Below are 25,721 nucleotides of genomic sequence, written 5' to 3' on the forward strand. Positions count from 1 at the left end.
TGGTTATCACAGCAGTGTTCACTCTCCTGCCCCCGGGTTCCTGTTCTTCCCTCTCTTCCAGAGCACTCAGTGCATCTCTCTCCAAACCAGTGCTTCTCCACCTTTAATGCGAGTGATAATGGCTAATATTTAGCACACTGTGCTCAATGTGTGAGTCCCCTCACTTAATCTCCATAACAACCCTTGAGATAGATACTATCATTATCCTTCCCATGTCAGGAAACTAAGGCATAGAGTGTTTCATGAAGAATCACCTTCTTGAAGGGCAGCTTGCTGGGTCTCCTCCAGGGAGATTTTGATTCAGCAGGTCCAGGAGAAGCCCAGGGAGATGGATTTTTTTTTTCCCCACACCTAGGTGAGTCTCACACCTGTGTCCTAGAAGCACAATAAAAAACCCTGGGTTTAGGCTGGGTGTGGTGGCTCATGCTTGTAAACCCATTATTTTGGGGGGTCTGAGGTGGGAGGATCGCTTGAAGGCAGTTTAAGATCAGCCTGGGTGACATAGGGAGATTCCATCTCTACAATTTTTTTTTTTTTTTTTGAGATGGAGTCTCACTCCGTTGCCCAGGTTGGAGTTCAGTGGTACGATCTCGGCTCACTGCAAGCTCCGCCTCCCGTGTTTATGCCATTCTCCTGCCTCAGCCTCCCCAGGAGCTGGGACTACAGGTGCCTGCCACCACCACGCCCAGCTAATTTTTTGTACTTTTAGTAGAGACGGAGTTTCACCGTATTAGCCAGGATGGTCTCGATCTCCTGACCTCGTGATCCACAAGCCTCGGCCTCCCAAAGTGCTGGGATTACAGGTGTGAGCCACCACATCTCTACAAAATTAAGAGGATGTGGTGGCACACACCAGTAGTCCCACCTATTCAGGAGGCTGAAGTGGGAGGATTGCTTGAGCCCAAAAGTTTGAGGATGCAGTGAGCTATGATCACACCACTGAACTCCAGCCTTGGTAATAGAGTGAGACCTTGTTTCAGAAAAAAAGAGGAAAGGAAAGAAAGGAAAAAGGAAAGGAAAGGAGAAAAGGAAAGGGGAAAAAAGAGATGGGAAGGGAAGGGAGAAAGGCAGGAAGGAAAAAAGAAAGATGAAGGAAGGAAGGAAGGAAGAAAGAAAGTAAAAGGAAGGAAAAGAGAGAATGGAAAGGAGAAAGACCCTGAGTCTAAACCTATGGTTCTCAACAAAGGGTGATTTTGTCCCCCAGGGGATACTTGCCAGTGTCTGAAGACATTTTGGGTTGGGAGAGGATGCTACTGGCAGCCAGTGGGCAGAGGCCAGGGTTGCTGCTGCACACCGTATGGTGTTTAGCACAGCCCCCAGCACAAAGAAGGATCCAACTCCAAATGTCAAAGCGCTCACAGGCTGTGGAGCAGTGGTGAGATGAAGCTCTTGCTCTAGCCTTCGCTCCTGCACTCAGAATGAGTCTTCAGATGTTCTCAGATTACACGTCCACAGGATTAGCCTGGAGTTTGTCTTTCTTGTGAAAGAAACTGTTTGTCTCAAATCTTGGGTCCTCCCAGGATTCCTCCCCAAATGGGCTATCTTAGTCTCTCCTCTACTCCTCAACCTCACCTCTTGACCTCCACCCTTATTTCCTATTTCACTGCAAAAGTCAAGGGCCCAGCCCGGCCAACATGGTGAAAATCCGTCTCTACCAAAAATACAAAAATTAGCCGGGTGAAGTGGCAGGTGCCTGTAATCCCAGCTACTCGAGAGGCTGAGGCAGGAGAATCACTTGAACCCGGGAGGTGGAAGTTGCAGTGAGCTGAGATCGCGCCACTGTACTCAAGCCCAGGAGACAGAACAAGACATCGTCTCTAAAAAAAAAATGGTCTAAGACATCAAATGCTCTCCTCTGCCCACTTTGTCGTTTCTTTGTACCTGGACCTCTCTTATATCTGGGACTTCTTGGAGGGATAGTGTTTGATTTCTGAGGCCCTGGACATTTCTTCCAGCTCATCATTCAGGTTGTTCAGAGCATCTGAAAGATGAGCTTTTCTCTTGCCAACGCTGACCGCCTCTTGTGGGAAGATGTTGAGGCATTATTATTTAATAAGCCGTGTCTTTCTTCAGCTCACCAAAGACCTTCCAGCTCCAGGCAAGGAGTCAGGGTAGGGAGTGAGGAAACAAAGGGATGAGGGTACAGGCAAATCCTACCCGCCCCTTATCACTCAATCAATACATTCAACCAATATAGTTAATAGCAACGTGCCAATGTCAGTTTCTTGGTAACGTTAACAAATAGTAGAAATTGAGTGAGGGGTAGAGGGGAATTTTGTATGCTCTTTGCAACTCATCACTGCCTATCTCCAGTTTTCTGGTGCCTCTGTTAAGACGTTGCTGTGGAGTCCCCTCCACAGAGATACCTGTGTCCTTACCGCCACCTTCCTGGCTCCCGACAGACGCACTGCCTGAGAGAGCTGACGTCAGGCATTCATTCTGCAGGGGATTCTGAGTCACAGCTGAGCCAGTCCTATTAGGATTTAGGGGGCAGCCGACCTGTGGGGCCTGCACCCCACACGCTCCTTCTAAGGGTTTCCTCACAGTCCCTGCTGAAGGGGAGGGTTCTGTGTGACCTGTGGATCCATCCAGGTTGAAGCTGCTGAGCCCCTGACCAAAGGCAGGGCCACCTGTAGGCTCCCAGGGGCTGGAGGTGGGACGAGAGGGTCCATCAGAAGCCCTTTCATGAGAGTGGTTAAGAGGGAAAGCAGAAGAATCCTGAAATGGAGAAACACCTCAGGGAGACAGAATCTTTGAGAAAGGGGAAGGTATCAGGGAGAAAAGAAGGAAGGAGAGGAATGAAGTGTCCCAGGATGGTGAATAAGAACTTAGGACTTGGGAGCATTTGAAATGTGGCCATTCCAAATTGAGATCTATTCTTTGTTTAGTTTTGAGATGGAGTCTCACTCTGTCACCCAAGCTGGTGTGCAGTGGCGCAATCTCGGCTAACTGCAACCTCCATCCCTCAGGTTCACATGATCCTCCTGCCTCAGCCTCCCAAGTAGCTGGGATGACAGGCATGTGCCACCAGTCCTGGCTAATTTTTGTATTTTTAGTAGAGATGGGGTTTCACCATGTTGTCCAGGCTGGTGTCGAACTCCTGACCTCAGGTGATCCACCTGCCTCGGCCTCCCAAAGTGCTGGGATTACAGGTGTGAGCCATCATGACTGGCTTGAATTGAGATCTATTCAAAGGGTAAAAAATACATGCTGGACTTGAGACTTCCATACTCCCTCCAAAAAGAATAAAAAACATCTTATTCATATCTTTAATATATTGATTACATTTTGAACTGATAATCCTTTACATCTATTGGTTTAAATAAAATATGTTACTGAAATTAATTTCGCCCATTTCTTCTTATCTTTTTTTTTTATTATTTTTAAGAGACAGGGTCTCGTTGCTATGTTGCCTAGGTTGGACTCAAACTCCTGGGCTCAGGTGATCCCCCTGCCTCAGCCTCCAGAGTAGCTGAGATTATAGGCGTGTACCTCCGCACCCAGCTCTTTTTACTTTTTTTTTTTCTTGAGATGGAGTCTCATTCTGTCACCCAGGCTGGAGTGTAGTGACTTGATCTCGGCTCACTGCAACCTCCGCCTCACGGATTCAAGCAATTCTCCTGCCTCAGCCTTCTGAGTAACTGGGATTATAGGCACCTGCCACCATGCCCAGCTAATTTTTGTTGTTGTTGTTGTTGAGACGGAGTCTCCCTCTGTTGCCCAGGCTAGAGTGCAGTGGCATGGTCTCGGCTCACTGTAACCCCTGCCTCCTGGGTTCAAGCAATTCTTCTTCCTCAGCCTCCCAACTACCTGGGATTACAGGCACTCGCCACCACGCCTGGCTAATTTTTGTATTTTTAGGAAGGTGGGGTTTCGCCATATTGGCCAGGGTGGTCTTGAACTCCTGAGCTCAGGTGATCCACCTGCCTCGGCCTCCCAAAGTGCTAGGATTACAGGCGTGCGTGAGCCACCGCGCCCTGCCATGGTTAATTTTTATAATTTTAGTAGAGATGAGGTTTTACCATGTTGGCCAGGCTGGTCTTGAGCTCCTGACCTCAAGTGATATGCCCGCCCCCCTTGGCCTCTCAAAGTGCTGGGATTACAGGCATGTGCCACTGCACCCAGCTCTTTTTATTTTTTAGAATGCGGTTCCTGGAATGTTCAAAATTACATGTGTGGCTAGTGTTCTATTTCAATTGGTCCATGCTGACCTATACATTCTCTCGGTTCTGACCCCCGATTTACAGATAAGGAAACTCAGAGGTTAGGGCATTTGTCGAGGCCGGCCGTTAGAAAGATGCCGGACTGTCAACTCGTGTCTGCTTGACGCCAGTGCCTGCGTCTTCGCCCGCTGGTGGTGAATCCTCCCTCATTACTTTTGTGTCCTTTGACATGTTAGATGTGGCTGGGAAAATAGAAACTCGCAGAAGTTAAAAAAATGTGCTTGAGATTCCACTGGAGAATAACAATCATAGCCAGGATCTGAAGCCTGTCAGTTTCCTCAGCCACAAAATCTTCCTTGTGGGGTGACATCACAGAGACGGGATGTGTGGGACGGCAGAGTGCAAGGAAAGGTACGACCGCTCTCAGGGGCCCAGTGGCATCCTCTCCACGAGGCAGGCTGGGGGAAATGGAGCAGCCAGGAACTTCTGAGTTAAAAGCAGTGACTTCATCTCTTTGGGAAATGGTGACTCATTAAAAGCAACGGGCGGCTTCCCATTACATTCACTTTATAGCAAGAAGGCGAGATGCTTGGTGCATCCCATAATAGGATGCTTGGGGGTTGGAATGAGCTGCTTTCCTACATGAATGATTGATAACAACGAAGTCTGGAGTGCCACCAGGAGCCTTTGAAATGCATTCAGATATCGGCTTCCTGGTCATAGGACGCAGATCTATTCCCTTGGGTTTCAAGACTCTTGGGTCAATGCCAGGAACTGACTCCTTGACAAAAGGCTGGAGGGGCCCCTTCTAGATTCTCCTCTCAGTGCAGGCATGGGTCTGTTGGAGCTGCGGGGCTGTGGTCTTACCTAGAGGGGCCAAGAGATGGTCCCCATGACCATGACTCTGTGTTCTTCAAATCGAATGCTGGCTCTGATTTCATTTTCTCCCCGGTGTTAGTCTGGCTTCTTCTGGGGAAAGGCACTGTGATGGCAGGACTAATGCTACTGACTGCTCTTTGTGATGTCCAGGCACTACACCAAACACATGATGTATATACAGTTGGTCCTCTGTATCTGTGGGTTCCACATTCTTAGATTCAACAGATTATGGATGGAAAATATTCAGAAAAAAAATCCACAAATTACCAAGAAGCAAAACTTTGAGTACTATGCTGAATCTATGTAAATGAAGTGATGTGTAGGCATCGTATTAGGGATTATAAGTAATCTAGATGTGATTTAAAGTCTACTGGAGGATGTATGGGAGTTCTATGCAAATATTCCACCCTGTTATATCGGGAACTTGAACATCCAAGGATTTTGATATCCAGAGGGAGGCCTGGAACCAATCCCACACGGATACTGAGGGACAAGTATATTATCCCATTTCTTCCCTACAGTAGCAGCTTTGTGAGGCAGGAGTTATTAGTCCCATTTTACAGAAGAGGAAACTGAGAGTTAGGGGGATCAAGTAATTTGCCCAGGTTGCACAATTAGTGGTAGAGCCAACGCTTGTAGCGACATCTGTCTTGAGCCAATGACCCCTGCAGGTTATTAGAGCAACTTTTCTCCACAACAGTGTAAACCTCTTGCTAGAAGCTCAGGTCCACAAGGGCAGAGATTTTTGTCTGTTTTGTTCATTGCTCCTTCCCCATTGCTTAGAGCAGGGTCTGCCACAAAGCAGGTTCTCAATGCGTAGTTACTAAACGAATATAAGAGCAAATATATGTTGCAGAGAACTTTCTATATGCTTGTCACTTACATGAATCACCTGCGAGGTGGGCATGATTGTTCCCCAGTGTTGCAGATGAAGAAACTGAGGTGCCCAGAGTCATTGATGGGTGGGTCAAGCAGGACACCTGGACTCTGAAACCCAAAAGCCCATGCCCAGAACCACTCCTCTCTCTTGCCCTCTTCAAGGGCTGGCCTGGCTCCCCATGCCCTTTGTCTTTTCTCTCTTCTTTATTTTAAATCTGTTTTGAAAATGTAGCAACTGACCATTGGTAGATTGCTAAAATTTCAATCAATATAGTTAGTCACAATACACCAATGTCAACTTCTTGGCAATGTCAACAATATGGGAATTGAATTGAATGAGGGGTAGAGGGGAATTCTGTGTGCTCTTTGCAACTAATCTTTTCTTAATTTTTTTTTTGTTTTTCTTTAGAGATAATGTCTCACTGTGTCACCTAGGCTAGAGTGCAGTGGCACCATCATAGCTCACTGAAGCCTCAAACTCCTGGACCCAAGCGATCCTCCCACCTCAGCCTCCCAAGTAGCTGGGACCACAGCCGTGTGCCACCACGTCTGGCTAATGTTTACATTTTATTTTTGTAGAGATGGAGTCTTGCTGTGTTGCCCAGGCTGGTCATAAATTCATGGCTTCAAGTGATCCTCTTCCCTCAGCCTCCCAAAGCTGTGGGATTACAGACATGAGCCACTACATGCAGCCACATTTTCTAGAAATCTAAAATTATTCCAAAATAAAAAGTATATTTAAAAACCCGAACAAGAGAAAAGGACATATTAGGTGAAAGTTGATTCTCCCTCAACACTGACTCCCCCTACCCCAGTCCCTCATGTCCTTCCCTAAATATATTGTGTGACCCAAGTATATTCCAATGACTGAAGTGAATAGCCCCCCTAGCCTTTCGTTTAATTGCCTTTGTTATATGAGCTGGGTTGAAATAATCGCCAAAATGGCTGATTCCTCTTTGGGTAGGACTTAACCCATGGCTGAGAATTGTCCTTCCAGCTTGAGTTCTCATTGAATTTTGAATGAGAACTGTTTGTTGAGGGATCCTGAGAACCACATCTTGCCAAGTCATTTTACATCCTATCCAATGTGGGTATGAGGCTGACCAAAACAATCTTTAAGACCTTTCCAATGCAAAGGACTGGAATTCTATTCTACAACAGGGGATGGGATAGGTACCCCCAGTGGTACTCTCATGCTTGTAGCATCAAACAGCAATGAATTACCTCAGGAAAGCTACTCATTTTCTCTCCAATTATCAAGCTTTCTGATTACCTAAAGGAGAAAGCCATGATTTGGTGCTAGCTTTGTCTTTAATGTCCCTAGTACTTGCTGATTCACCTTGTTAAGAAAGAAAATTCAAGCTTCGATCTGAACCTTAAGCAGGCTATAGGATTTAGCCAGAATTTAACAGCATTGCTTTGTTTCATGAGGTTTATTTTTATGGCTATTTTCTAATTATGCCATTGTTTGTGGATGTCATATGACATTTCCTTTGGGGAGTTTGAGTGAAAAAAAGTCAATGTTGGCTTGGCGCGGTGGCTCATGCCTGTAATCCCAGCACTTTGGGAGGCCAAGGTGAGCGGATCACAAGGTCAGTAGATCAAGACCATCCTGGCTAACACCGTGAAACCCCATCTCTACTAAAAATATAAAAAATTAGCTGGGTGTGGTGGTGGGCGCCTGTAGTCCCAGCTACTTGGGAGGCTGAGGCAGGAGAATGGCGTGAATCCGAGAGGAAAAGTTTGCAGTGAGCCAAGATTGCACCACTGCACTCCAGCCTGGGTCACAGAGCGGGACTCCATCTAAAAAAAAAAAAAAGTCAATGTCACGACATACGGAGTAGTACATGGTAGAGTACAGAGTATGTAGCTGGGGTAAATTCTATGCAGTGCTGAGAGTTTTGGAAACACTGTTCTGTAGCTCTTTTGACCTTAGAGCTTGGGCATTGGGATCAGATAGATCTGGGTTTGAGTTTCATTTCCACCACTCACTATAGCACTGCCCCATTGCCCCTTAGAACTGATGTCTATGGTTTGTTTGTTTTTTCTTTTCTTTTTTTTTTAATAAACACAAAAATTGACCCCCTCATCTTAAAATTTGAGAAAGTTACATTTGTTTTATCTGAGTTCCTTTCTCAAGAAACTGACCTCTGGGCCTCCCAGATAGTATTAAGGAATTGAAATTTACCAGATCACTATATGGGGACAATGAGATGCCAGACTCCTCAACCATCACGATTGCCTAACCAACCACCTGCATCCTGTTGACCAGATTCTCTTCCTTACCCCTTCCTAATCCTTTCCCAGAAAAAAAAAAAAAAAAAGGAATAGGGATGTATCACAATGTATCCCAATGTAACACATGGTTACATTTCTTCCTTGCTACCCCTAATTTTAGAGGGTTGAGGAGATGGATTTGAGGCTCTTTCCATCTCCTCGGCTGTAGCACGGGATTAAAGCCTTCTTCTCTGGCAATACTCATTGCCTCAGTGATTGGCTTTCTGTGCAGCGAGTGGCAAGATCTAGACAGAACCCTTGGTGTTTCTGTAACGAGTGAGTGAGTTTGACCAATCATTTATGACCTCTCTAAGCCTCATTTTATTAATCTAGAAAGAGAGGTTGATATGAGCTAGATCGTGGCTCCTGGTAAATGCCCGAAATGAGCAAGCTCTGGGGCCACTACTAGGCACATAAAGTTATGAAGCAGAAGTAAAAGCAGGGGATATATAGGGCACCCAGGGCTTAAATTCCTACCATGACCACTGATTGGAAAAGATGGGCTAGGGAAGGTATCTCTCTGGTCCCCAGCAGTTTAACCCTCCAAGCTTATATTTAAATGAGAAGTTTCTAGATCACCAGTCCTCATCCTCCATCACCTCCACCACTCCTCCCTGGGTAGCCTTACTTTTTGTTCTGTTTTGAGATCAGTGATTAAACCTGCTGGTGCATACCAGGGCTGCCCGGGTGCTCAGCTCTTGTTTGCTGGTGCCACCGCTCAGGAAGCATGCATCTCCCTAGGGTGGCATTTGGGAATGGGAAGATGGATTTAGCTGCCTCTTCCCCCAGAAGTGACTCAGCTCCTGGAAGCTCGGTGACAGCAATGGCAGTTGGAGCCATGGGGATGTCTGTGCCTTCATGCTTTGCTGTCTCCACACAGCCAGCAAGCTCTTGCTTGGAAGTGTGCATGACAGGCTCGTGGCGACCGTCATCTCCAGCCAGCTTGAAAAGCTCCTCCCGTTTCTTCCTGTGATTTGTCCTCCTCGTGGAAACATTCCTTGGCAGCTGTTGGATGCCTGCCTTCTAGTTGGAAAATGTGATCAAGAAAGGAACAGCCTATCAGGTTCATTTCTATCACACAAGTTTAGACTGGAAAGAAACTGACTGTGTGTGATATTCATTTATTCAGGTCCTGTATCAGCATTTTTCACTCTGATCTGAAGACCTCCTTCATGAAAGTCCCCGGACATGACACCCCCAACACAGGTTTATCCTAATCCCTGGAGGTGAAGGCAGGGAATTATTTCTTAAACAACCTCCCTAGATATCCACCATGCCCACTAATGTCTGGGAATAACCACTCCCTCTGTGTCTAAAGCAGTCCGATCTACTCAGTTTTGTTATGATGATGATGGTACTTACATAGGGAGGTAGTTCTTACGTGAATATGGTTCATTACAACAAGAGCTTTGGAGTAGGACAGATCTTGTTTTAAATCTCACCTCCATCACTTACTCCCTTTCCTGAGCCTTGACTTCCCCATCTATGAAATGGGATAACAGCACTGACCACCCAGGGCTGTTCTGAGAATCAGATAAGGTAATGCACAGGTCCTGGCATGTGATAAATGCTCGACAAATGTTAGTTATTATCGTTACTGGGTAAACCTGGCTTTCATAACTTTTAAACGGGAGAAATTACAGTATACCACCCAGGGAAGAGGTTGGCCAACTTCTTCTATAAAGAGCCAGGTGGTAAACATTTGAGGCTTCGTGGGTCAGGGAGTCTCTGTGGCAACTACTCAGTTTTTGCAATGCAAAAGCAGCCATAAATGACATGTAAATGAATGAGTGTGATCAGTGTTCCACAACAACTCTACTTACAACATCAAGCATGGGGCTGCACTTGGTACCCTGGCCATAGGGTATCAACCCCTGGCCTAAGGTATTGTGCAGACGAAATGAGATGAGATTCATTCCTGTAATCCCAGCGCTTTGGGAGGCTGAGTTGGGCAGATCACTTGAGCTCAGGAGTTGGAGACCAGCCTGGGCAACATTGCAAAACCCTATTTCTACAAATAATACAACAAAATTCGCTGGGTGTGGTGGAGCGAACCTGTAATTTCAGCTACTCAGGAGGCTGAAGTGAGAGGATTGCTTGAGCCCAGGAAGTTGAGGCTGCAGTGAGCCAAGATTATGCCACTGCACTCCAGCCTGGGGGACAGAGTGAAATTCTGCCTCACCAAAAAAAGAAAAAAAAAAAAAAAAAAAGAGATGAGGTTTACAATGAGCCCAACACAGTGCCTGGTGCAGAGACACAGCTCACGGCAAGAAAGGATTCTAAGAATTTGTATATGATTCAAGCTTTAGGCTTCGTTCCTTTCTCTTGGGGAAGAAAAACATGCTTGAGCAAGACTTTTCAACATAGGTCTTGTTCCATTCTTTGCCCCAAATCCAAGCTAAGCACCTGGAGCCTGGCAGCCACCACCTCCATCCTCCCCCGGGGATGGAGGTAAAATGCCAGTTCCTGGGGTGTGATTAATTCTCTTCGTCCCACGCCTCGCCCCAGGGTGTGTTGCCATTTTCAGCATGTGTCCCATGGAAATCAGGTTGCCCATCTGAACTGTGATGAGAAAAACAAGAATACTCATATCGTGGGGTGGTTAACTACGCACTTTCGCAGCCACAAATGCATTCAGCCCTCACCAGGAGGCTGGATTATGTGGTTAAGGTCATGTGGTTATGGATTGGAGGGGACACAGGGAGGAGAGAGAGAGAGAGAGAGCGCAAGCTGGGTTTGAATACTATCTCTGCAATGATCTGGCTGTGTGATATTGAACAAGTCACTTTCCTTCTCTAAGCCTCAGAGTCATCTCTGTAAAATAGGGATTAAATGAGATAATACACAGAAAGTCTCTGGCACAGGTAACTATTGAACTCTTGTGTAGAGGAGGAAAATGATGCAAAGACATAAAAGGACTCATTGGAGATCTTGCGGCCGATGATTAGTGTCAAATGAGGATTTCTGACACTGCTCCTGCCCGGCTGGTTTTTGCCAGACCCCAATTCTCCCACGTACTTCCCTCACCCCCGGCCACCTCCTGGGACTCCTGCTGCTTCCAGCCAAGGCTGTGTTCCGTGTGCAGGGTCTAAAGCCCCTGGAGAGAGTGACATTATTGTCAGGAAGCTTGTAAGGCTGTGGCCATTCATTCTTGTGGGTTTGTGGCCTCCTGAAGTTCATGTGCATCTTAGAACATCAGAATGTGACCTTATTTGGAAATAAGGTCTTTGCAGGGGTAATTCAGATAAGGATCCAGATGAGCTCACATTGGATTAGGGTGGGCCCTAAATCTTAATGAGACAGAAAGGGACACACAGAGCCACCCGGAGGAAGACCCTATGAAAACAGAGGCAGAGGTTGAAGTGATGCTATTACTTTCAGTGGCAAAAACTGCAATTACTTTTGCACCAACCTAATACTACAAACCAAGGAGCCACCAGGGGCTGCAAGGGCCAAGAAAGGATCCATCCCTAGAGCCTTCGGAGAGCGCATGACCCTGCCAACACCTTGGTTTCAGACTTCTGGCTTCCCGAACTCCAAGAGATTAAATTCCTCTTGTTTTAAGCCTCCTCATTGGCCATGACTTGTTACAGCCCCACGCTTGACTCTGAGATGGGAATGAATGGGGTGTGTCGGACTTAGAACAGCTGCCTGGACCAGAGGCAGCTGTGAGGGTCAAAGAGCATGAATTTGAAGCCAGACCTGGACTCAGCTCTTTCCCTTGCCAGGGTTGAGCCTTTGTTTCTTTGTGAAAATGAGAACCTACTGAACCTGCTGGCTTATGGCGAGGATTAAAAGAGGTGATGGGCAGAGCAGGTGCAACAGTCATAATGAGGGCAATTGCAAGCGTATATTAAACGTGACGTGCCGGGATAATTCATCCCTCATGTCTGTTTTGGGCGGTGGGCTCCCTTACTATCCTCATCTTACAGGAGAAACAGAGCTGCTGACAGGTTAACGAACTCCCCAGGGCCACACAGCCAGGGAGGGGCAGAACTGAACTGAAACCCAGGCCATCTGATTCGATGAGGCTGGTCTTCCAGCTTGGTAGCATCATAGCACACAGTAGTACTCAGTATTAATATCTTTTTTTTTTTTTTTTAAGACGGAGTCTCACTCTGTCCCTCAGGCTGGAGTGTAGTGGTGCAATCTCGGTTCACTGCAGCCTCCGCCTTCCAGGTTCACGCGATTCTCGTGCCTCAGCCTCCCAATATGCTGGGATTACAGGCACCTGCCACCATGCCAGGGTAATTTTAGTATTTTTAGTAGAAACTGGATTTCGCTGTGTTGATCTCACTGGTCTCGAACTCCTCACCTCAGATGATCCGCCTGCTTCGGCCTCTCAAAGTGCTGGGATTACAGGCGTGAGCCACTATGCCAGCCAATATTAATTTTTTTTTTTTTTTTTTTTTTTGAGACGGAGTCTTGCTCTGTCGCCCAGGCTGGAGTGCAGTGGCCGGATCTCAGCTCACTGCAAGCTCCGCCTCCCAGTTTTACGCCATTCTCCTGCCTCAGCCTCCCGAGTAGCTGGGACTACAGGCGCCTGCCACCTCGCCCGGCTAGTTTTTTGTATTTTTTAGTAGAGACGGGGTTTCACCGTGTTAGCCAGGATGGTCTCGATCTCCTGACCTCGTGATCCGCCCGTCTCGGCCTCCCAAAGTGCTGGGATTACAGGCTTGAGCCACCACGCCCGGCTCAATATTAATATTTTGATCCTATCCCTCCCTCTTTCCCTCCTTCCTCAAGCCTGTCCTCGCTGCTTCAATCCCAGGAGCCACCACAGTATGGTGTCAGGGACAGTAGTAGGACCCGAAATTGGATTCCAGGGGCCTTGAAGCATAACCAGAAGACCCCAGGAGATCTTCGGCCAGCACATCACATGAGACATTTCCTACAAATCCTCTGCAGACAGACATCGCTCCCTCTCCCCAAGCCACAGCCTGAGACGGCTCCTCTGACCTCTGTCCTTCCTGCTTCTCTTTGACACTCCCTCCTCTCCCTCCACTGTGTCTCCCTTTTCACCCTACCCTGGCACAGGCTTGGCCAGGTGGCCAGATAATCTTCGAGACCCGCCATCTTTAGAAGGCAGGGAGGACGTGATTGTGAATCTCTCCAATTTCACGTTTTTCCCATTCACCTACCTCTGCTGTCTTCCTCCCACTTATACAGTTGTTTGGTGACCCCCTCTCCAACCCAACAGCAGGTTCTGCACTATTTGTGTTCTGCACTTATCTATTTTATGAAATATTGGAGCTCCCTGAAAATATAGAAGAAGCAGACATTGCTCCGAGATGCTGAACTCAAAGAGGAGAAAATCTTCAATAGGCCAGTGACGGTCAGGTTAAATTTTTTCTTCTCCCCATATAATTGCTTGGCCTTTTCCATTGTCTTTGTTATTGTTTCTCTTGAAAACTGAGAGTTGTCAGGCCGGGCACGGTGGCTCATGCCTGTAATCCCAGCACTTTGGGAGGCCAAGGCTGGCAGATTACCTGAGGTCAGGAGTTCAAGACTAGCCTGGCCAAAATGGCGAAACCCTCTCTCCACTAAAAATACAAAAAATTAGCTGGGCGTGGTGGCATGCACCGGTAGACCCAGCTACTCAGGAGGCTGAGACAGGAGAATTGCTGGAGCCCGGGAGGCAGAGGTTGCAGTGAGCCGAGATTGCATCACCGCACTCCAGCATGGGCAACAGAGCAAGACTTGGTTTAAAAAAAAAAAAAAAAAGGGAATTGTCTTGTCTCGGAGAGAATGAAGAGAGGCCATTCATTTCAATGTGAGAATCAACTCCAGAGAATTACCTTCTTCCGGTCTCCTCAGCAAAATAAGGTGTTTTGATTGGCGGAGGGCAGACAGATAATTTTGGCACATGGAATGGCCACATTAGGGAGTAGGTGATGGAAAGGAACGCCAGTTTACCAAGAATCCAATGTCTGCTGAAAACCTCAGGACCAGGAGAGTCCCACAGGTGGACAAATGCATCAGGTGGGCTCCTGGAAGAGGGCGCTATTCTGTCCAGAGATCCAAGCAGGCAGGGACTGACCTCAGGGAAGCCTGCAAATCACAGCGCCCTAAGCCCTGGGCAGGTGTGCAAGGGCCAGGGGCCCAGGATATAGGAGGCAGATGGACAGGTAGAAACAGGACAACCTTCACTGGGCACAGTGGCTCACACCTATAAGTAATCACAGCATTTTGGGAGGTTGAGGCAGGAGGATTGCTTGAGGCCAGAAGTTCCAGTCCAGTCTGGGCCACATAGCGAGACCTCGTCTCTACAAAAAGAGAAAAGAAGACTGGGTGTGGTGGCTCATGCCTGTAATCCCAGCACTATGGGAGGCCAAGGCAGGCTGATCACTTGAGGTCAGGAGTTCAAGACCAGCCTGGCCAACATGGTGAAACCCCAACTCTACTAAAAATGCAAAAGTTAACTGGGCATGGTGGCACGAGCCTATAATCCAAGTTACTCAGGAGGTTGAGGCAGGAGAATCGCTTGAACCCGGGAGGCGGAGGTTGCAGTGAGCTGAGATCGTGCCACTGCACTCGAGCCTGGGCAACGGAGGGATACTCTGTCTCAGAAAAAAAAAAAAAAAAAAGGAAAAGAAAAAGAGAACAACTTTCCAAATCATGGGTATAAGGTATACCAACTTCTATTATTCCTTGAGTATAAGGAAAAAGACAGACGCCCTTGTAGAACTGAGGTGTGGGGTGGGCTCCATCTTAGGGGTGGGTGTGGAACGAATTAGCAGATACAGGCGATGTGATGGTGTCTCAGGGTACACCAAGAACATCTCCTGCCCCGAGTCTCCCCCACTACGGATCAAAGGCTTTGAATAGCACATCCGTTATATGTCAGCCATTCCCCCTAGAAACATAGCGCGAAGGAACCCCATAGATGTGTGCGAAGATTTCACTTTGAGAATGTTCCTCATTGGAACATTCTTACAGTGAAAATAATTCTTACATTTTTTCCCCCATGATTACAGTGGGGAAAAAATAGGAAACAACCCACATGTCTGTGGATTACTTAAGTGCTTCGTGATGCAGCCACAAATAGAAAACCGCCCCGCCTTCCACGCTGCTGCCGAGGAAGACCATCCAAGGACAGGCAGGAGCGCTCATGGCATGCTGCTAGGTGAAAAGAACACGTAAAATGAAATAGTGAGACCCTAACTTTATATTAGAAAAATAACACCTGTATCACAGTGGATATATGTATATGTACATAATAGTATATATATTCACATGCATATGTATTAACATTTTAACTGCTAACATTTTAGTGTGCTTTTTCAGACTTTAAAAAAGTGTGTCTGGCCAGGCGCGATGGCTCATGCCTGTAATCCTAGCACTTTGGGAGGCTGAGGTGGGCGGATCACAAGGCCAGGAGTTAGAGATCAGACTGGCCAACATGATGAAACCCCATCTCAACTAAAAATACAAAAATTAGCCGGGTGTGGTGGTACACACCTGTTATCCCGGCTACTCAGGAGGCTGAGGTAGGAGAATCACTCGAACCTGGGAGGTGAAGGTTGCACTGAGTCAAGATTGTGCCACTGTACTCCAGCCTGGGCGACAGGGTGAGACTCCGTTTCAAAAAGAAAAAAATAAAGTGTGTCTGTGTATAGTATACATATTATATATATACAACCATATATATTCACATATATACATATATATATATATATATGTATGTATGTTCACGCTTGTAATCCCAGCACTTCAGGAGGCCAAGTTGGGGGGATCGCCTGAGGCCAGGAGTTTCAGACCAGCCTGGGCAACAGAGTGTGACACCCCATCTCTACAAAAAGTAAAAATTAAAAAATTACCAAGATGGGCCTGTAGTCCCAGCTACTCGGGAGGCTGAGGCAGGAGAATGGCGTGAACTCAGGAGGCGGAGCTTGCAGTGAGCTGAGATTGCTCCATTACACTCCAGCCTGGGCGACAGAGCGAGACTCCGTCTCAAAACAAAAAAGCAAACAAACGAAGTTCCTGTGGAAAACACGTTTTCTGGTTTCCAAAGGGCGTGCTCACGAATACACATTTGCGGCACAGGCTGAAGTCTGTGTGCCCTCAAGGCGTATGACAGTCGCGGAGCAAGGCTGTGCCCTGAAACCATGTCAGGGTGGGTCCCACGGTGCAGCCTCGGGGTCCTGATGCTTGCCTTTCGTGTCTCCTGCACAGATCAGCTGGACATCATCTCCATGGCGGAGACAACCATGATGCCGGAGGAGATTGAGCTGGAGATGGCAAAAATTCAGCGTCTCCGGGAAGTCTTGGTCCGCCGGGAGTCTGAGCTCAGGTTCATGTGAGTGTTTTGGGGATGTGGCCGAGGAAAGACGAGTGTGGAGGAGAGAGGAAAATCTAATCTTTATTGATTGCCTACTGTGTGCCGAGCCCTGAGATAAAGGCATTATGCACGTTTTTAAAAGCCTCATTTGATTCTCGCCACCACCCAGGGAAGTGGGTATTGTCATCTCCTGTTTTAAGCAAGACCCTGAAGTTGGAACTGAATTCAGGCCAATCTGACTCCAAAACCTTTGCTCTATCACCCACGGGGAAGAAAGACCCTATGCTGGGGTCTTTGACGAGCACACACTCTGCTCTCAGGCCTGAGTTTTGTTTTTTTCTTTTTTTTTAAGCCTGTCAGCTTGGGCAGGTTACTTGTACGCTCTGAATTTCAGTTCCCTCATTTCTAAAATGGGGGAAAATAACAAGATGGGGTCTCTAGCAACATCAAAGTCATGTGGGTTGAGCGTTCATTAGCTACAGAGTAGGGCATTCCTGAAGAGTTGCAGATAGTCTTTCAAGACAAACTCATTTAAAAAGTGGGCTCTGAGTGTGTGGTGGTGCGCACCTGTGGTCCCAGCTGCTCAGGAGGCTGAGGTGGGAGGACTGTTTGAGTCCTGGAGTTCAAGGCTGCAGTGAGCTATGATTGCATCACCACACTCCAGTTTGGGTGACAGAGGGAGACCCTGTCTCTAAAAAGTACAAATTAAGGCCAGGCACAGTGGCTCACACCTGTAATCACAGCACCTTGGAAGGCTGAGGCGGGATGATCGCTTGAGCCCAGGAGTTCAAGACCAGACAGGGCAATGTAGCCAGACCCTGTCTCTATAAAAAATAAAATTAGCTGTGTGTGGCTGGTGTGTGGTTGTGTGTGCCTTTGTCCCAGCTACTCAGGAGGCCGAGGTGGGGGGATCGGTTGAGCCCAGGGGCTCAAGGCTGCAGTGAGCTATGATCATACCATTGCACTCCAACCTGGGAGACACAGCAAGACCCTGTCACTAAAATAAAAAATTTAAAAATACAAAAAATATAAAAATCCATCAAATTAAAATGAAAAAATTGGGCTTTTGCAGACAAACAGTGAGAGGTTACAAGCAAAACCAAACCAAACCAGAGGTTAAGAGGCAACCTGGCTGGAAAATTCCCTGTGCTGCCTGTCAGCACCCCACCCACGCTCCACTGGAGGCAGCAGGAACATCAAACCTTCTAGGCAGGCGTTAAGCCCCGCCCCTATTCTTTCACTGATTTTTCACAGCGCCAAGAGGCTGAGTCTGTGATCATCCCATTTTGCAGATGAGGAGACTGAGGCTTGAAGAAATCAAACAACCTGCCCAAGGCCTCCCAGCTAGTAAATGGGGAGTTAGGGTTCAGACCCAGCTCTTTCTGCTTTTAAAACACGTATTCTTTATAAATTTTTAGTTACTTATTTAGAGAGAGGCTCTTGGTCTGTCGCCCAGGGTGGAATGCAGTGAGGCCATCGTAGCTCATTACAGCCTCGAGCTTCTGAAAGCCCATCCTCTCACTAGGACATTATATGACCTTCCCTCTCCCTGCATAAAATGAATTGCAATATTCACAGCTGTCATTTATCCAGCCCTTTGCATGTGCCCGACCCTGAGCTAAATGCTTCCCATGCATAATTCCTTCTCAGAGACATCTCTGAGGAAGGTTCTAGAACATTTGCACTTTATGGCTAAGAAGTATCTTCCCTTTTGTCTGGAAATAAAAATGATACGTGAGCATTCAGAAACAATCCCTTCCTCCCTGTGTTTTAAAAGGAAGACAGAGGCCAGGTGTGGTGGCTCACATCTATAATCCTAGCACTTTGAGAGGCTGAGGCAGTAGACCACTTGAGGCCAGGAGTTCGAGACCAGCCTGGCCAACAGGGCAAAACCCCATCTCTAGTGAAAATACAAAAAATTTAGCCACGTGTGGTGGCGTGCGCCTATAATCCCAGCTACTTGGGAGGCTGAGGCACAAGAATCGTTTGAAACTGGGAGGCGGAGGCTACAGCAAGCTGAGATTGTACTACTTCACTGCAGCCTGGGCAACAGAGTGAGAAACTATCTCAAAATAATAATAATAAAATAAAGTAAAAGGAAGACAGAGAACATGAGTCTTGCTTTTAAGTACTCAAGATCCCTTTGTTTAAAAAAAAATACAAAAATACAAAAAATTAAAAAATACAAATAGGAATTAAAAATTTTTTAAATATATATTTATTTTTATTTACCTAATGGTGCTGCTGCAGGAACAATGGTTACCCCTGTACATTTACTGACCTTTACTGTGTGCACGTGTGTGTGTGGGTGGGTGGATGTGCATGTGTGGATGTGTGTGTGGATATTTGTGTGGATGTGTGGATGTGTGTGTGGATGTTTGTGTGTGGGTGTCTGGATGTGTGTATGTGTGTGTGTGGGTGTGGGTGTGGATCTGTGCGCATGTGTGTGTGAGGATATGTGTGTGCATGTGTGTGTGTGGATGTGTGGGTGTGTGGATGTGTGCATGCGTGTTTGTGGACGTGTGTGTGGGGATATGTGTGTGCGTGTGTGAATGTGTGTGTGGGTGTGGATGCGTGCGTGTGTGGATGTGTGGATGTGTGTGTGAATGTGTGGATATGTGGATGTGTGGATGTGTGGATATGTGTGTGGATTTGTGGATGTGTGTGTGTGTGTGTGTATGGATGTGCACATGCCTGTCACTTAGCACGGGCTTAAGGACAAGAATAACTAGCATTTTTTAAGTGGCAGCTCTGCAGTAAGCTCTTGACTTGTGATCTCACTGAATGTCCTCATCAAGTCCATGAATCTGACCACTTAGGGACAAATGTCAACAGTAGACCCTTGGATAAATCAAATTATCTAAAGGATACAGAAGGACCTGAGTATTGTTAGGACATAGATCAAGGATTCTGTGACATTCTCCGGGGGAGGGACCCCCTTCCAGGCCCCCAGATGTCTTGCTGGAATGGAGTCCTACAGACAGTATTGGATAATGATGATGCTTCCCAACCAAGGTCAGCCTTGTATGGTGTGTAGCCTGCCGGGTGGTGCACCTGCCTCATCAATCTCAGAGATACACGGTGGACCCTAAGGCAGCCAGGACAAAGGACACAGCACGTTCAGATCTGCACAAACTCCTCATCCATCATCCTCAGCCCTCCAGGTCAACAGGCTTTGAGGCAAAGCCCTGCTTGAATTCAGTTTCTCAGCTGTTTCTCAGTGCTGGTTTTTCCCGAAGCTGTGGGACTTATCCTGTGAGGGTGTCCTGTTCCTATCTCCATTTTGGATGGGAAGGAATGGGAGGTTAAGAAATTTCCCCAATGCTGCATTAGCTAATAAGCAGCCAAGCTAGGATGTAGTCTGACTCCAGAATGTTTATTAAGTGTATCAGTGAATGAAGGAAGGAGGGAAGGGAGGGGGAGGGGAGAGGAGGGGAGGGGAAGGGAGGGAAGAAAGCAGGAAGGAAGGAAGCTTTGACTATAACTACCAAGATAATTCCTTCAAGTTTATAAGCTCCATGAGGGCAGAGACCTCATCCAGTTTCCTCACAATGTCTTCCCAGTGTTTTGAACAGTGCCTGGCACTTAGGGTCATGAATATTTGTCAAATGTGCAATAAATTATTCTTTCTCACTCCATCCTTACCCCAACGATCCTCTTACACACACACACACACGTGAGACACTCTTGGCACAGAGTAGGAGAGAGAGAAAAAAGTTTCAGACCCCACTGATCATTTTCAGGCTTAGGCGAGGAAGCTTTAAGTGACAGAAATGTGACAGCCCTCGGCTGAAAGACTCCCAGTGACCGTAGTGTAATAGCCGCGGTGAGATTGGTTTTGTCACACCTGCTGTGAGGTCATCACCTTAAAACTCCTCAGCTGCTGCGGAGACTGTGTGAGTCAGCCCCTATTTCATGGCTGGGAATGTGTCTCACTTCCGTGGCTTCTTGCTGCATTGACTCTTTTAGTTTTACTTCTTGTGAGAGAGTCTCGCTCTGTCGCCCAGGCTGGAGTGCAGTGGTGTGATCTCGGCTCACTGCAACCTCTGCCTCCTGGGTTCAAGTGATTCCTGTGCCTCGGCCTTCCAAGTAGCTGTGACTACAGGTGCCCACCACCACGCCTGGCTAATTTTTGTATTTTTAGTAGAGACAATGTTTCACCATGTTGGCCAGGCTGGTCTTGAACGCCTCCTGGGTTCAAGTGATTCTTGTGCCTTGGCCTTCCAAGTAGCTGTGACTACAGGTGTCCACCACCACGCCTGGCTAATTTTTGTATTTTTAGTAGAGACAAAGTTTCACCATGTTGGCCAGGCTGGTCTTGAACTCCTGGCCTCAAGTGATCTGCCCTCCTTGGCCTCCTTGGGATTGCAGGCATGGGCCACTGCACCCAGCCTGCATTGACTCTTTTAAACATGAGTCCAGGGGTGGGCTGCCTATCCCACCCCCAAAGCCCTGGCACCCTGACATTTACATTATTTCATGGGCTTCCTTTTTCTCTGCTGATTTACCTTGTCCTTTCCCCCAAGATCCATAGCCTCTGCCTGTTCTCCCTCTTTTCCTGCCACGACAGTGAGGAAGAAGAGGGAGATTTCCCTACACCCAGGGAACTGGTGAGAACTCGGGAGATGTGGGATCAGAGGTCATCATCCTGGCTCTCTTACATCCTTGGTCACATGACGGTACACACAGAGTTGCTATTTCCCGCGGGCACTGACATGCTACCTGAGTGCTATGTCCTTTGCTGGCATTCACCCATTAATTTTAGCTTCTTGAGTCCTCGTGAGAACACCAATAGAGTGAGTTCTCTCTCTTCTATTTTATGAATGAGCAAATTGAGGTGGCAGAGGCAAAGTGACTTGTTCAAGGTCCCAGCTAGGATGAAGTAGTGCCACGATTTGAACCCAAGGTGTCTGTCTCCTGGGGGCAGAGCCCTTAACCTTAAGCTGTTCTGTTATCTTTATTCTCAATGCCAGGCCCCCCTTTCTCTTTGCCTTACTCTCCTGCAATGCAAGGACAAACCCCTGATTGGATGGCCCCAGTCCCACACTGAGTCTTGTCTTGTTCCACCATCTTGAATGTGTGTGGTGGAACTTGGACAGATTTGACTAAGTCAGGCTTTGAGGCTTCTTTTCTGTACCATTGAAACTGACCCAACAGTCCCATCACAGATTTTTTTTTTTTTTTTTGAGACGGAGTCTCAATCTGTCGCCCAGGCTGGAATGCAGTGGGGCGCGATCTGGGCTCACTGCAAGCTCTGCCTCCCAGGTTCACGCCATTCTCCTGCCTCAGCCTCCCGAGTAGCTGGGACTACAGGCACCCACCACCATGCCAGGCTAATTTTTTTCTTTTTGTATTTTTTAGTAGAGACGGGGTTTCAACGTGTTATCCAGGATGGTCTCGATCGCCTGACCTTGTGATCCACCTACCTCGGCCTCCCAAAGTGCTGGGATTACAGTCGTGAGCTACTGCGCCGGGCGCATAGATACTCTTTTGGATAAACACAGAAGTTGACCTTTCTGATCTTAAAGCTTGAAGCCCTCATTTGTCTTATCTGAGTTCCTTCCTCAGGAAAGGGCCACCAGGCCTCTCAAAAAAAGTATCAAAGAACTGAAACTCACCAGATTACCACATCCAATGAGATGCCAGACCCCTCATTCATCATGATAGCTTTCTTGCTCCTCCCTAGTTCCTGTTTTCTTATACATTGTTGCATTTCTTCCCTGCTATATAAACTCCTAGTTTTAGTTGGTCAGGGAGATGGGTTTGAGACTGAGCTCCCAGCTCCTTGGCTGCAGCACGTGCTTAAAATCTTCCTTGGCAATATTCATCTTCTCAGTGATGGGCTTTCTGTGCCGCCAGCAGCAGGACCTGGACCAGATCCCTGGCGTTTCAGTATCACTATTTCTCTGCAGATCAACTATTTATTTCAGAGACCAAAATGATGAGCTCAAATGTAGACAGTCAAAGTTTGTGAAGTCAGTCTGCTGGGAACGTGCTGTAGAAAAAGAACCCTGTTCCCGTAAGAACTCTTAAGGACCACAACCATTGGCGTTTACAGAGCCCTTATCGTGGACCTAGGCTTAGGCTGAGCCCTTCACCCGCGTGCTCACATAACCCACGTCAAATGCTTACTAACAGAAAGATGCATCAGGAACCACCCCAACCCAGGACACCCACTTGCCCTGAATCAGGCCCAGGAGGTCAAGTTCATAGACCAGCTATGAGTGAGCTCCCAGCAGGTAGGTGTGAACTCTGAGTGTGTTCCTCACTCTGAATTTCCAGTGTGTCTTCTCTTGCTGACTTCCCTTTGCTTGTCCCCTGGTTTCCAGTGTGCAAAATGGCATTTAGAGATCTCTCTGTTGAGGCTTGGCAATTTTATCAACTTTACTGGAACAGGGCAATAACGCAAAACCGCCTCCAAAAACAGGCAGCAAACATCTGGGAGATAATGCTTGAAACGCCTGTGTTTACCCCCCTCTTGACCCTATGTTCCACCCACCTCCTAGTCTCTCCCACTGCTACCCCATCTCCCTACCCATCCTGCCCCCATCTTACTGCAGGCAAGAACTCGCAGAGGCTATCAACCTCAGACTCATTTTCTCGCCTTCCTTCCAGCACTGAATCACATCATTCGTTTTTAATAATTCTTCTCGCAGCCCCTCTGGCTCGCTTTGGCTCTTCCACGTCTAGTCTACCATCCCGCTCCTGCTGTTTATCTGGGTTTCAGATAATTAAGTATCTTCGGCCTCCAAAGGGGGCGGGGGTGTGGTTATCTTCCTTTTACACCCGCTTGCTGGATTTTCATAAAAAGGGATAGCGTGCCCTGCTGCTCAGCTTGCTCTGGGCAAAAGCAGGTTTTAATCAGCCAGAGACAGAACTGTAGCAGGCAGGGAAGGTAGGCGTGCGAAGGACATATTTCAAGAGCATAGCCTTTGAGTTCCAATATTTCCAGAGCCTGGGCTTGAAATCCAGTACCTTCGCTTTATTAAGAGGTGCCAAGTGTGGTAAAGAGGTCAGGCCCTGGGACCCTGGCAGAGATTCAAAATGGGGTAATAGAAAGTGCATGCATTGTGTTGAAACCCCCCCCAACACACACATACACACACACACACACACACACAGAAAGTGTATGCATTGTAGACAGCAGTTCTTGTAAAACATTTTCTATGCTGGCTAATTTTCTAGTGTTTTACTGTTTTGAGCCATATAATCCTTACTACCACCATCCAGGCAGAAAATATCACGTAGCCCTTATTTTATTTATTATTTATTTATTTATTTATTTTTTTAGAGATGGAGTCTCATTGTGTCACCCAGGCTGGAGTGCAGTGGCACAATCTCGGCTCACTGCCAAGCTCCGCCTCCTGACATAGCCCTTATTTTATAGATGAGGAAACTGAGGCACTGAGAGGTCAAGTCTCTTGCCCAGGGTTGTACAGTTTCCATGAAATAGCATTCTGGGTCCACATGAAACGGGAAGAGTTCCCTTGTCCCCCTTGCAGGGTGTGTGATGGGGGAGTGGCTCGCTTCTTCAGTGCCCCGCTGCTCTAACCTCTAGGGCAGCATACAGATGGGTCCATTGTGGGGATCCGATCCCACGGCAGTGTCTAGGGGTGGATGTTTACAGCTCCTGAAGCCCCAGTGGGTGTGTGTTACAGGGTGCTCTTTTAGTTTTGCCATCTATAGGCGGCTTGTGTTAAACAGCTCAATTAGACCCGTTGTCCCAAGGACAGAGGGCTTTCTGTATCCTGGGTTCTTGCCTTGATGCACCAGAAGAATCAGATCACACGTGGACTTGGAGAATGAGTGCGAGGCTTTATTGAGTGGAGGTAGCTCTCAGCAGATGGGGGAAGCCAGAAGGGGACGGAGTGGGAAGGCTCCCCCTGGAGTCAGGCCGCTGAGTGGCCCAGGCCCCCCTCCGACTGCCCAGGCCAAACTCCACCTCGTTCCGCCAGTAGATGGCCTGCCAGCGTCTGTCGTGTGTTCTCCTGCCAGCGTGCTCCTCTTGACGTCTTCTTGACATCCAGCCGCTTGTGTCTTCTTCACGGATCTGCAGCTCTTGATGTCCAGCAGCTTGTGTGTCTGCCTGCTAGGGTCTTGGGGTTTTTATAGGCACAGGATGGGGGCGTGGCAGGCCAGGGTGGTCTTGGGAAATGCAACATTTGGGCAGGAAAACAAAAATGCCTGTCCTTACCTAGGACCATGGGCACAGGTGTGGGGGTGGAGCCCTCTCCAGGGACCATGCCCTCCTCCACCCAGCACTTCCCTTCCCTCCTTCTGTAGCATTTAAAGTAGCCACACCCTTCCCTTCCCACCACTTCCCTTCCATATCACAGAGTCCATGGTCTCAGTCGTCAAGTTGGGGGCTCTCTCAACTAGCTTTCAATTCTACTTCTTACCAACTGTGTGCCCTGGAGCAAATATTTTGTCCTGTTTCAACCTTAGCTTCCCCTGATGTGCAAGGGTGACAGTGATATCTCCCAGCAGCATCATAGCAAAGGATGAAAACAGACACAGCTATGAAATTGGAGGGCCCTTCCTAGGTAGTAGGCAATTCAAAATTCCCTTCCTTCCTTTCATTGTTAACGTTGCGCTTCGTGGGACAGTGGGGCATCAGGGCTGCTTATGGTTGTTTCCAGAGAATTCCCAGAAAATATTGCTCTCCCCAAGAGAAGATGGGATTCACCGTGGTTTTCTTGAGACCCTCTTGGGAGGTGCCAACTCTCTGAGAGTGGCTCTCAACCATTAAGTGCAACTCTACCCTGGGGCCTTGATTTTATTATTATGATTATTTAAAATTTTTTAAATAAACCTGCATTTTTTTTCCCCTTTAATGAGCTGATAATTCTGAAGTCTGTTAGGAAGAGCTTCAAGCCAAGGGCAAAATGAAGCATGTGCGTTTATGTAACTTGACACATTTCAGCCACATTCAGGAGCTCTGTGTCACTCTAGTTGCACTCGGGGTTTTAAATAGCATCTTCCAGGAACAGGTCACCGTTGCCGGGGCCACTGTACATATTGGGTGGGAAGAGATGCCCTTAATTGCAGAAGATCTAAGAAGCAATTTGTCTTGGACAAAATATACAAGAAGTTGGGGTTTAGGGGAGGGAAAGGAAGGAAGAAGAAACGGAGAGACTAAAGGGAGGAGGGAGAATGTTCTAAGCTAGACTTCTGAATGGAAGGACCCTCCTCCTGAATTTCTAAATGTACTAGGAGGCGGGGAGGAAGGTGAGAATCTGTGT

General features: G+C 47.5%; 1 protein-coding gene across 1 annotated transcript in view; it reads left to right on the forward strand.

Annotated features, from left to right (window-relative positions):
* The window catches only part of BMERB1 (bMERB domain containing 1), a 169,196-nt gene that overhangs the window by 80,831 nt on the left and 62,644 nt on the right, over positions 1-25,721 (forward strand). The window contains 1 exon segment of the mRNA NM_001194421.2: positions 16,374-16,497. Coding sequence (NP_001181350.1) covers positions 16,374-16,497 — 124 coding nt within the window.

This window comes from Macaca mulatta, chromosome 20, assembly GCF_049350105.2.
Source record: "Macaca mulatta isolate MMU2019108-1 chromosome 20, T2T-MMU8v2.0, whole genome shotgun sequence".
Classification (NCBI taxonomy): domain Eukaryota; kingdom Metazoa; phylum Chordata; class Mammalia; order Primates; family Cercopithecidae; genus Macaca; species Macaca mulatta.